Source organism: Zonotrichia leucophrys, chromosome 2 (genome assembly GCF_028769735.1).
Source record: "Zonotrichia leucophrys gambelii isolate GWCS_2022_RI chromosome 2, RI_Zleu_2.0, whole genome shotgun sequence".
NCBI lineage: Eukaryota > Metazoa > Chordata > Aves > Passeriformes > Passerellidae > Zonotrichia > Zonotrichia leucophrys.
In genome coordinates, this window is record NC_088171.1 from 111,981,656 (window position 1) to 111,993,074 (window position 11,419).

Here is an 11,419-nt window from a genome sequence, read left to right on the forward strand (position 1 = left end):
AAGGCCTATGAGAACACACTCTGCTTGCCTGTTACAAATGCTGTGTGGGTATTGTTTTAGAGGTGGTTTCCCTGCAGTGTGGTTTACACTGTGATAAATATGCTAGGAGCTATTATGAGCTATGTCCTTAACATTTGAGAGAGAATTCACTATTCAAGCAGATGTGACAGTAACATCGTACCACACACACTTCACCTCTGTGTTCTTACCCACAGCCCCTGCTAGGGAAAGAAAAAAAGGACAAAAAGTTTTGCTGTGGAGTGGGAGCAAACCAAATAGCCAAAGCTATTTGTTACTTTTTCTCTTGACAGTTCTGAAAGGTGAGGTCACACACTGTTGGACTAGCTTTGCCATACAATATGATTGCAGCAATGAAAAGGAGCTGTGCATTTATCATGGGAAAGTAAAAGTAGTTTTGTGATCTATCTTGGACTTCATTTTAATTTTACCAAGACTACGCGATCACAGTTTTAATCATTACCATGAGAGTGGAGATAATTCCTTTGGCTTCACTAAAGAAATCAGTGTATATGCATAGCCACGTTCGCGATTCTGAACAAAAATCTTTATCCAAACCGACACCTGTCTGCCCTTCCCATTGCCCATAGGGACGAGAATATTCAGCGCAGCAGCTCCCAGTCCCCACTGCAGCGATGTGCTCGGGACCACAGGCAGGAGCGGGCACCGAGGGGCCGCTGCGGGGACGCGGGAGCCGCCGGGGCTGTCCCGGGCCGACCCGGGCGGTGCAGGGCAGCCACGGGCTCCGTCCCCTCCCATCCCCTCCCGTCCCGCCTGTGCCGCCACCCCCGGGCGGGGGGAGCTGCCTGCCCGTCCCATAAAGGGCGGCCGCGGCCCCTCAGAGGCTCGGTGCGGAACAGGGCCCGGGTTCTGCCTCTGCACGGCCGCTGGCCCTCACGCAGGTGAGCCGCAGCGACGGGACAGCACTCCGCTCCCCCGCCGGGCGCCTCCTTCCCCCGGCACAGAGCGTCCATCCTTTCCTCCGCAGGCTCCTCCCTGAGAAAGCCGGATTCCCCGTCGAGTCGCCGCCATGGCCTCCGTCCCGTCCGCCGGCTGCCTCCTGGCCAAGAACCAGTACTACAGGAGTGAGTGCTCGGCGGGGCGGGAGCTTGTTCCCAAACACACCCCTCGCCCTTCTCTCCCCTCTTCCTCTCTCCCTGCCTGGGGAGCGCCTCTGGAGGAGGGAGGCTGAGCCCCCGAGCCTCTCCCGAGAAAGTCGCCCGGTTGTTGGCACTTGTGTTTGAAAGTGTCAGAAAGTGTTTCAGGTGATGTCTAGATGAGCTGGAGGCAAAGAGTTGTCTCTGCCTAAATAGCTTTTAATTTCTTGGAGAGTTTTTCATATCACAGAACTTTAGTTTTAATGACCATCTCCTTCTGGTTATTTATCTGCCTTTATTTTTAAAATGACTCTACTTAGAATTATTTATTAGTGTCTTATATATGTATATATTTATAGATATGTATATATGTATAAAACATGACCTAGTAAAAGTGCTAGCCTAGCAAGTCAAGGTTTCTACCTTTACTTCCTCTTTACTTCCTCTTTACTTTGGAAATCTAGGCACAATACAAATCAATTCACATTTTTTGTTTCTAAATATGTGAAATAATCACTGCTTTGAGAGTCCACGTGGTGTGTTAGGATTTGTAGGTCCACGATGGACACTAATGGGAGTGTAGTATTTAGTTGTGTCATAAGGGAAAGCATGGCAATTGGGTTGTTGTGGACATGGATGTTCAAGGATGCACTTGCTTGTCTTGACAGCAGTGTGGCCATGATCAGTGGCTTTGTCAGTGATTTCAGTGAAAGTTATGCAGACAGATCTCAGTATGCTTTTAAGGGAAGTATGAGTAGAGTGAGAGAGAAACTGATATCAAAGTTCTTATGAAAACTGTAGTAGAACAGTTACACTCTGTGGCTCAGTGAAATTGTTTCCTCTGAGGTAGCAGCATGTCTGAAAAGCTCCTGACATATAAAGAGTGCACTCTCTCAAAGCACTTTTTTTTTTTTTTTTTTTGCGTGTGTCTCTGTTTTCCATGAACAGCAAGACTGAACTCGGAATCCAGCGTTTCTTCCAGCTCCTCCTGCTGTTTGGATGCTGTGAACATCACAGACCAGGACAAAGCATTGCATGGTATTGTTCCCTTCTTTGAAACACTTTTCAGTTTTTCCTGTTATTCATCCAGTGTCTAACGTTGTGGGCTTTTCTCCTTTGGCAGGGTTACCAGAGTTAATTGATAAACATTGGTGGATAAAAAGCTTCTTCCACTGTGAACCCTCTCCACCCACTGTTGGCAGAAAAACACTCTCAGCAAGCAGGTGAGTCCTGCTTTTAAAACAGGGGATAACTTACTTGCTCTGCTTTCCTTTTGGTAACAGTGTTAGTAAACAAGTCATAATCAGCTAAAACCATCTGGTGAGGTGCAATGCTGTTTTGATGATTTAAGTAGAATATACATCAAGTGTAATGCTATGCAACCTTTCTATGTTTTCATTTTAACAAATGAACTCATATGCTACTTCACATTAGGCAGGTGGCAGTGCCTATTACTGTTTCACACTTATGGTGATGTTTATTTAATCATGTACCTGTACAACTTGCACAACCATTTATACAGTTTGGCCATTTTACTTTCTGTTAAAAAGCTGATATGAATGCCTTAAAAAATACTTAGGCAGATAAATAAATGTCTTTGAGGTAAATACAGTGAAAATTATGTTTATAACCTTTATAAATATGTTTCCACAGTACCAACAGTTGAAAAGGACAGCATGATGGCTTTTCTGACTGAGATGCTACATACAGACTTGTTTTTCCAAGAGGCTTGGGATCTTCCTAATGTCTGGGTTCAGCTGCAAGAGGAAAACAAAACCTTTAGGAGAGTGGAAAAGTGTATTTTCAAAATATTTTTTCAGTAGCTAAAATGATATTGCTTAATGTATGTATCCATGGCCTACTGTGTTCTTTCCAGATTTGCCATAATTTGTGATGTCTCTCTAATGAAAGTTTCCAGGAATAAACATCCTGAGGACTCAAATAATTAGAGAAAAGTGACAGAAAAAATAAGACATCATAGATTTAGGAGGAAGATGTGTATTGAATGACTTTGCAATAGGTGATTCAGTTAAGTTGCCTTTAAGATACCAGCTCTATAGGCAGTCACACTGATGTAAGCAAGATTCAGATCTATAATTCAGAGTAGGACTGCTGTGTGGCACATGTCTTTTATCCAGTATTTGTGTACCAGTTACAGGGTTTAAGTTTACAAGAATGCTTGTCAATAGCTTTGCTTTTAGAAAGCCCAGTTATATGAACAAGCAATAATCAGTTTGGTTTCTTTGATCAAGCAGAGTGCATAGATCCCAACTTCAAATACCCAGGTACCACTTTCATTCCTACCTATGTATGCTGGTATTTGAGGACAGAATAGAGGAGAGGAACAAGAAACCAGTAATCCTAATAGAAACTGACCTTTTCCAAGGATAGGAACAACCATAATCAGAGTTGATACTTCTAGTTTGTTTTAGATTTCTTCTGCCTGCTTTGTTGTGGCTTAAAGACCTACTTGTTCCTAAGTGGCAAATTCTATCAATATTCTGCTCTCTGCCAGATTAGTTATGAGGGCTAGATCTGGCACAGGATTCCACTCAAAGTAATCACGTTATTGTTGTTATCCAATGTACTTTTGTCATGCTCTTGAAAGGCACTATAACGTTGCATTGCTGAAGACTAAATGAAGCTAATTAGTATAACAATTGTTTATTCTACTGGGCATGACTGAAACACATCGAGGACTATGGGAAATAAGTATTTGGCTGGATTATAACATTTGTGACTAGTATCTATGCAACTTTTTGATGTACTGTCATTAAACCTGCTGGATATTTGTCCATCACTGGATGAACTAACAGTAGCAAACATTAATGTAGGCAACATCTTTTTATTATAGGCTAATGGTTGTCATGGTAATGCATAACTCCAAGGTGTATCAAGTGGTTGCTTCAGGGAGTTTACAGTCTTGGTGGAGGCAATAAAGGCATGGCAGATGACAACAGAAAAGAGCACAATTCTGAAAACTTGATTTCAAGGGTCTTTAAATTGACTTGTGTCTTACTTTACTGCTGTTGTATAGTTTCATCTTTGTCTATTCTCTAAGTATACAGAATGACCTTTTTTATACTAAATTTTTTTTTATTAATAAAGATTTAATGAATATTTTGTCTGACTTATTTTTGGCCTCCAAAAGCAAAATGGTGTTCTATGTTGCCTGTGGTGGAAATGCTGTGTAGATTTGGGTTTTCCGTTTTGAATGTGTATTTATTTATTTATTTAAAAAAAACTATTTGAAAAATTTAAACCCCCCTCAAAAGTCTATGTTGTGTGTGCATCGCATTCTTCCTTTAGTCACTTTAAGGTCTGATGTGACTTTGAAAAGGAGTGCAAACTAAGAAAAAGCCCCTACACCTTTTTCTATAAAACAATGTTGTACAGGAAGAAAGACAACACAAGAATAGTTACAAGAAGATGACTGAGACTCTCTTTGAAGATCTGTCTTGAAATCAAGAATGCTGTAACCTTATTATTATTGCACATGTGAAATATGTGATTCAGGAAACACTGTGGAAAATCAGTGACAAGTTTCCATATTACTCACTGAGCTTAAACTGCTTCTGTCCTTACAGAGTCAAAACTTGGGGTGCAGAACAGGCTTAAAGAGCTGATAAGCTGCTAAAACCCACAAAAGCTCCCCTGAACCAAAACACAGTTATTTTTCAGGGTGAGGGGAAGAAGGCTGTATGTTGTTTGCTTTCATCTGCTTAGGCTCTATGAACAACTTGTTTTTGTAATGGCAACAATGTGATAGAAATGCCATCCTCGTGCCATCCACATCCTCTGCTGCTGTGATCAGCTCAGCATTTGGGCACCCCTGCCAACTCACAGTGGTCTATGCCAGTTCTTCAAAGTATGCAATGGGCCAGCTCCATTAATTAATATCTAATGTTGCTATAACAAACTCCTGAGAGGATATGGGTAAACGGAACATGAAAGTGCTTGCAAACAAAGGGCTGCAGTTTTTTATGTCCAAGTAATAGGGAAATGTTAGTTTTCTTGATTTAAATGCCAATTCAATGCACCTTTGAGAGGAGGGGAAAGCCAAAATTTAATTGATTTAAAGAGAAGCTGAGGTAAATAGGAAGGGGAAGCTATATTGTATCATTTAAATGTCACTTAGAGTAAGGAAAACAGGAAGACAGTATCATTTCCTGTACCAGTCTGGCCAAGACAGTACAAATGTTTGATCAACAATTAATTGTAATAGAAAAGAAACACTTTTCTGCTTTTTGCTGTTATAAGGTCTATAAGTAGAGATCTATTTTAAGTTAATCTGTACATTGTTATCCATCTAGAAAAAAGTGAGTTTTAGACACAAGAATTGTGCTAGCGTGTAAATACCAAGTTAGATCCAGCTATCATAACCAGATTAGGAGTGGAAAGCTGGCCTTGAGAACCAGATTTTTCTTTTCTTTACCTTAAGCACATATATAGTAATAATACGTAATAATAGATTTCCATTTCTTTTCTAAAAGGAAATTTAAGTCATAATGCCCTGGTCCTAGTAGTATCGTATTTAAAAGTTAAAATAGAATAAAATTCTTGTACCATTTGTTTTGGTTCAAGAAGGATGAAATCTGCTGCTCTGCACATTTAGAGAGAGAAATTCATAATAATGAATTTTCCCTAGTTGTTATTTGAAAGAAATACTGTAAAGTTACATTTCTTTCCTAGAGTTTTCTTGCCTGTATGTGAGGTAAGCAATACTGTATATTGTGGATGGACAATAGTGAGGATTAACTCTAAAGACTGGAGCTATTTCAGTGAAATGGGATTTTTTAAAAATAAACTTACTTTTTGTGCAGAAGCAAGAATGATAAATGGACCGAGGTACATACAACAGATTTTCAATACAAGAATGAAGAGAAAATCTAACAGCAAATCAAACTAATTTTGAGTTCTTAGGAGTAAGTAATATCCTTGTAATTTTTTGGTTAGGGTTACTTCTCTTTGTGGTATTGCAACATCCTGATACTTGAAAATAATTGCAAATCCCTCTTCATTTTTTGTTCATGATCTTAAATAATAGTTCATTATTTCTTCTTGAAAGAAGACTCTCTATTATTGTCACTTCTCAACTCTTCTATGAAGGAAAACCCAAGCAGGGTTTACTCAGACATTTCTACCAGGATTAATATTGTTTGCAAAACATTTCTCGGGTTATTGCACATACAGCTGCTGACTGAAAATTTTGACCATGACCATGTTCATTGCCCTGGCTGACTCTTCATTGATGGAGGGATTCTGTCAGGTTTCTTTTGTCATGCACTCTGTCATATACCATTTTAAGCTGTTCTGGCAGTAGCAGATGTGAAATATACTTTTTATAATCACTAGAAGATAGGTTTTTGTAATAGAAAGAAGCTATCACTACTAAAGAAGAGAATCAGATCACTGTTTTGGGAGGGAGTTGTGAAAAACATTTTTTCCTTTTTTTTCCACTTCCATCCCTCTCAGAAACTGCGGGGAAAGAAATTGCTGTTTCCCAGCCCTATGAAAAAAGAGAAGATTCAGGTCCCACTTACAGTCCTTGATGGTATGTTCAGAGACACTCTATTGACTTTTTCTCAAAAATAAAATTATAAAAGTGCTTTTAGTCAAAATGACAGCATGATCTGTACAGGGATATAATGTTAGAGAGGCTCATAAATGGAATAAAAAAGGGCCTCTACACTCAAAAAGTTGCTTTTCTTAGCTATGTCAACCATTGTGTCTCCTTCAAACTCAACCGTCTTTAGCATCAACAAAATCAATTTTCATTTGTACCTGCAATACAGAAGACATAATCTCACTCACTTGTTTAGTTGAAGTAACACCCCTGGGTGCAAGATAAAACTCTTTTTTCGGTTAGGAGAACTAAGGTACAGATTGATGTCAGCCACCCTGTGAGGATCATCTCCAGGACAGACTGAAGCCTGGATGTCCAGGAGAAATCCAGCCGGACTGGAAGTAGCTTTTCAGAAAGGTATTCTGATTTTGTTTCCCTTTCTGTTTGTTTTGGTTTGTTTTCTGTTGCTCTTTTGGCACAAAGTGAAAAATCACTTCATCCTGACATTGAAGTAGTCAGGGATGGAGAGTGTGTAAAACAGCCTAAAAGTAAAATAGTGTAAAATAAATTTTTTTGTGGTTGATCACCTTCATCTTTACTGATCTTTCCCACTGGTACCAACTTGAATTTCTCTGTGAACAGCAGGCCAGGTACTAGTCAGAAATGCACAACCTAAATAACAAGTAAAGTTTTAAAGTGCTGATTCCAGCTTCTCTTCAAGGATCTCTCTGAAGAGGTTGCATGATTTTGTTTAATATCCAGCTACACCAACTTCAAGCAGTATTTCAGCACGGTAGAAGTGGATCAATAGGTGGAAGCAGCTGGAAATGCACTTTTTGCTTCTGTGAATCAAAGCTAAAAGCCAGGTTCCCAGAGTATGTTTTGGACTCTAGTTTACAGACCATTGCTAAGTGATCCAAAAGAGAAGGAGAAAGTGCAGTATTTCCTGGCCTTTGGTGAAGTATTGGCATGGCATCAAAATGTTAGCCAGTTTGAAATCTTGGATCCTGAACTGCCACACAATTCACTTTGAAATGAAATTTGATGAGTAAATTCCTTAATATCTCAAAAAAGAATATGTTTAAAGAATTCTACTTATTGCAACTAAATACTTGTCCAACTAAAAACCCACATTTTTTTAAAATTTAATTTTAAAACAGCTTTTAATCCTCTCTTTGATAAAATGTATTGTACATTTTTTTTTGTTTTAATTCCATTATTACATATTATTACATTACATAGAGACTAGCTTCTTCATCTTGAAAAAACAACATCTTACACTTTGAATAGAATTTTGGAACCTATGGAAGATTCTTACACTAAACCTAGTTTGGATAGAAAATATCTTTCTAAGAATCTATAAATAAAGTCATTAAATAAAGTTTCACTGTTTCATAATAGTCCAGAAGTGAAAGGATGATATTAGGGGTAAAATAAAAAATGAAATAAGTGTCTTTAAATAGGTGTTTTCCCAACATATTTTAAGCAGGTTAATTAAATGCTGCCATGACTCCAGCTCTGACTCACCATACATTTAAGTTCAGATGAAATCTGGAACCACCACAGCATCACACTGACGGGATGTGTTACTGGCTATACAATATCTCCATGGCAGTAACAAATTGAGTGGAGTATTGCATGTAAGAAGCAAGGTAACTGTATGTTTTATGTATTAATACCTTCAAATTATGTTACAATGAAATGCCTGCCTGCAAAATTCAAAATCAATTTGTGAAATAAACAAACCAAAACAAAACACTGCAACAAAAATTTCTTCCTCCTTCATATTTTGTACTTTCCAGAGACATATTTTTCTTGATGAAGTATTACTTCCTTTGTATTTCTTTCTAATGTGGCTGCAAAAGACTGACAAACAGAAATACATTTTGCAAATAAATTGTTACTTGAACTGCTAGTTCTATTTGGTGTTGTAATTATTATCCTAAATTAATTTTTTGCTTTTACTGTTTAATGTATCTCGTGGGGAAGTTGTTTTTCTGTGTGTCTGTCACTGTACTGTGAATTTAACTCCTTTTTTGTCTGGAGGGGGCACCTTTATAATAGAAATACTTTTTAAACACCTACTCACCACTAAAATAGAGCTCCAGTAACTAAACCAGTCAGCTCAGACCTTCTGAGATAAATGTGCTTAGGCTGTAGCTCTCTCATGTAAGGATTGACTTTTATTCTGCATTTTTACAACATAGCATTGGCTATTAATCTTGAAAGGCATCAACTGCTTGGCATTATAAAATTATATAAGGCCTTTATGACTAATTCTGAAAATGGATGTCCCTTCACTTCCCTTTGGACATTAAAGCATCTGCGGCATTTAAAAATACACAGAAAGAAAAAGCGCTTTTTGTAATAAATAAATGTAAACTCATTGTTGATGGATTTGAAGTAAAAAAAGACCAAAACAACAAAAAGGATCACAAGGTGGATGGTAGTGATAGTCATTCACACCCACCTAAAACCCTAATTATATGTAGGGATCATAATGACTCAAAGGCTCACTGAGTTTTTTATCAATGCTAATTTCCTCTTCTTTCCTCTATCCCTGGTTTTCTCTGCACTAATTAAAAACAAACAAACAAACAAACAAACAAAACAAGAACAAACTTCATTTTAGCACCCACATAGAAAGAGGAAAATGAGAGAGAAAGGACAGCCAGGGCAGTCAGCAGTCCTTTTAAGCCTATCTTTAGGACATTTTCTGCCTCTGGATAAAGGAAAAAAGTCAACCCTCTCCCTCCCCACCTCCCTCACCCCTGCCAATGCAAAAGTATTTTCCTGTGTCCAAGAAATAATCTAGGCCATATTAGAAGCTCAGAAAAAGCAGACCCTTGTATCATTTATACTGAGCCAACTCTAAAGAAGGGAAATGGATTGAAAGAAACCACAATGTGGCTGTAAAACAGGGGGCAAGACTGCAGCACAATCTTTTACCTCAATAAAACCTTGACTTTTAGGCTGAAAAATAGCATCCCTGGAATGTGTTGACAGGATACGTTCCTGCAGTGGCTAACGGGAGTTTTGTTCAAGACCTCTTTTATGGGCTAATCTTCTCAGAAATTGCTTCCCTTGTTGCAATGTAGTGCTGTCCCTCCCTCACCCCTGCCCCCTCAGTTTTATGCACATGTTACATTGAAGTGGATGAAGCCTTTATGGGGCACGTGGTGATGGGCTGTAGCCAGCAAAAGCTCCTTGAGATATGCCCCATGTGTGCATTTAATTCAAAATGTTGTGAATTTCAGGGAAAACAGAACTTTTAAAAAATATGCAGTATTTCAGTGAAAGAACAGAAAATATATGTCAAAACATTTTGACTGCTCATAACAATGACTTCTAAAAGATGTAGAGTGAGGAATAACCTGAATTTAACATTTACCTGCAAATCAGAAAGAGCAAAAATTTTACTAATCTCTGAGAAAGCAACATTAAATGCTGCAGTAAATTGTATATGGGGGCTAAATTCTCTCTTCCTTCCACTAAAGAGCACTAACAGTGATATCTCTAAATAGACCAGAGCTATCAAATAAGCAGGCTGAAAGTGGGAAAGGAGGGTGAATAAACCCTGCCTGGCTGCAGCAAATTATCAGAAAGCATATCTGAAGATTTATCTGGGGTCCTGACAGAGCATGACAAATATCTTGGCACAGAACCAGTGGACGTTGTTCATCATTTTACAGTAAAACAGTCAGTATTAATTAATTAATTAATTTATTTATTTATTTATTTAGCCTGATGAGCATTTTAGCTGTAGGGACTGGAAACTCTAATTGGTTGAAGGTTTTTGGGCAAATGAATGCTGAGAGATTGATGTTATTAGCTTTTATCTCCTGAGAATTTATATCTGAAACACAACTATATAGAATATAATTATTTTTATATGCTTTAGTTTGTAATAATCAAATTTATTAACTGAAGTTAATTTTTACTTATATCATTTGCAGTCTGAAGAATGACTATGCAGTGTATGGAAAAATGTAGGTAAGGACATATTTTTAGTAAGGTTTCAGCTATTTTGGTATCCATTTAGTTGATGAGAGGAGTGCACTTTCAGTGTGAAGAGATAAAGGACAATTTTATGGTGTCTTTTCAGGATTGAAAAGACTGTACAGCTGAAAATAAATTTCAGTTAATAAACCTCACTCCCATTTCCCTGATGTGGAGGCGTGACCTAGAAAGAACACTGCTTGTTTGTCTGCTGAAAGAGTGTTCTACAAATACAGGATGAGGAGTTTGTCTTAGTAATAGATCCTTATTTCCAAGAAATCCAAGTGCCTCTAGTCTTACATAAGTCACCCAGGACACTACAGCTGAAGTTACTGTGCTGTGACTTGCTTAACACTGTTCTATAATTAGTTAGAAAGTCAATTCAACATTTATTTCAAGTGTATGAGGGAGAAGCAACTTCATGAATAGGTAATAGAGAAGGCATACATTGTCTGAATTCATTAGTTTAAAAAAGTGTTCTTAAATTACTGTTTTATTGAAAGTGCGCATTTGAAGATCCTAGATTATTCTGTTTGCAAGTCAACACATTATGTGCATTACACTTGTATTAAATTATTATGCCTTGGCTAAATAAAGGCCCTCATCCCTGGTGCTTGACTTTTATGAGCCTCCTACATTAATGTGTGTGAAGGCGCATGGGAGTGAAGGAGAGAGAGAATTCTTTGTACTTTCAGTGTTTATTGAACCACAGTTTTTGGGTCATCTCAAAGAGCAGGCA

At 38.1% G+C, this 11,419-nt stretch overlaps 1 protein-coding gene across 2 annotated transcripts; it reads left to right on the top strand.

The window, feature by feature from the left end:
* The first annotated feature begins 790 nt into the window (after nt 1-790).
* Nucleotides 791-4,248, top strand: PPDPFL (pancreatic progenitor cell differentiation and proliferation factor like). Of its 2 annotated transcripts, XM_064703506.1 has the most exons (5): nt 791-920; nt 1,007-1,103; nt 2,064-2,153; nt 2,239-2,338; nt 2,769-4,248. In XM_064703506.1, exons 2-5 carry the CDS (start codon nt 1,049-1,051, stop codon nt 2,779-2,781), a joined length of 258 nt encoding a protein of 85 aa, XP_064559576.1. In that variant the 5' UTR covers nt 791-920; nt 1,007-1,048; the 3' UTR covers nt 2,782-4,248. The 2 variants fall into 2 exon arrangements, with proteins under 2 accessions (XP_064559576.1, XP_064559577.1); XM_064703507.1 differs by having other exon boundaries at nt 899-1,103; nt 2,769-4,232.
* Nucleotides 4,249-11,419: the final 7,171 nt, after the last annotated feature.

Bases quoted from the DNA above. Each gene is read 5' to 3' on its own strand.
- PPDPFL (XM_064703506.1), top strand. From the start codon at position 1,049: ATGGCCTCCGTCCCGTCCGCCGGCTGCCTCCTGGCCAAGAACCAGTAC. The intron at 1,104-2,063 runs GTGAGTGCTCGG...TTCCATGAACAG, and splicing joins CAAGAACCAGTACTACAGGA to CAAGACTGAACTCGGAATCC. The intron at 2,154-2,238 runs GTATTGTTCCCT...CTCCTTTGGCAG, and splicing joins CCAGGACAAAGCATTGCATG to GGTTACCAGAGTTAATTGAT.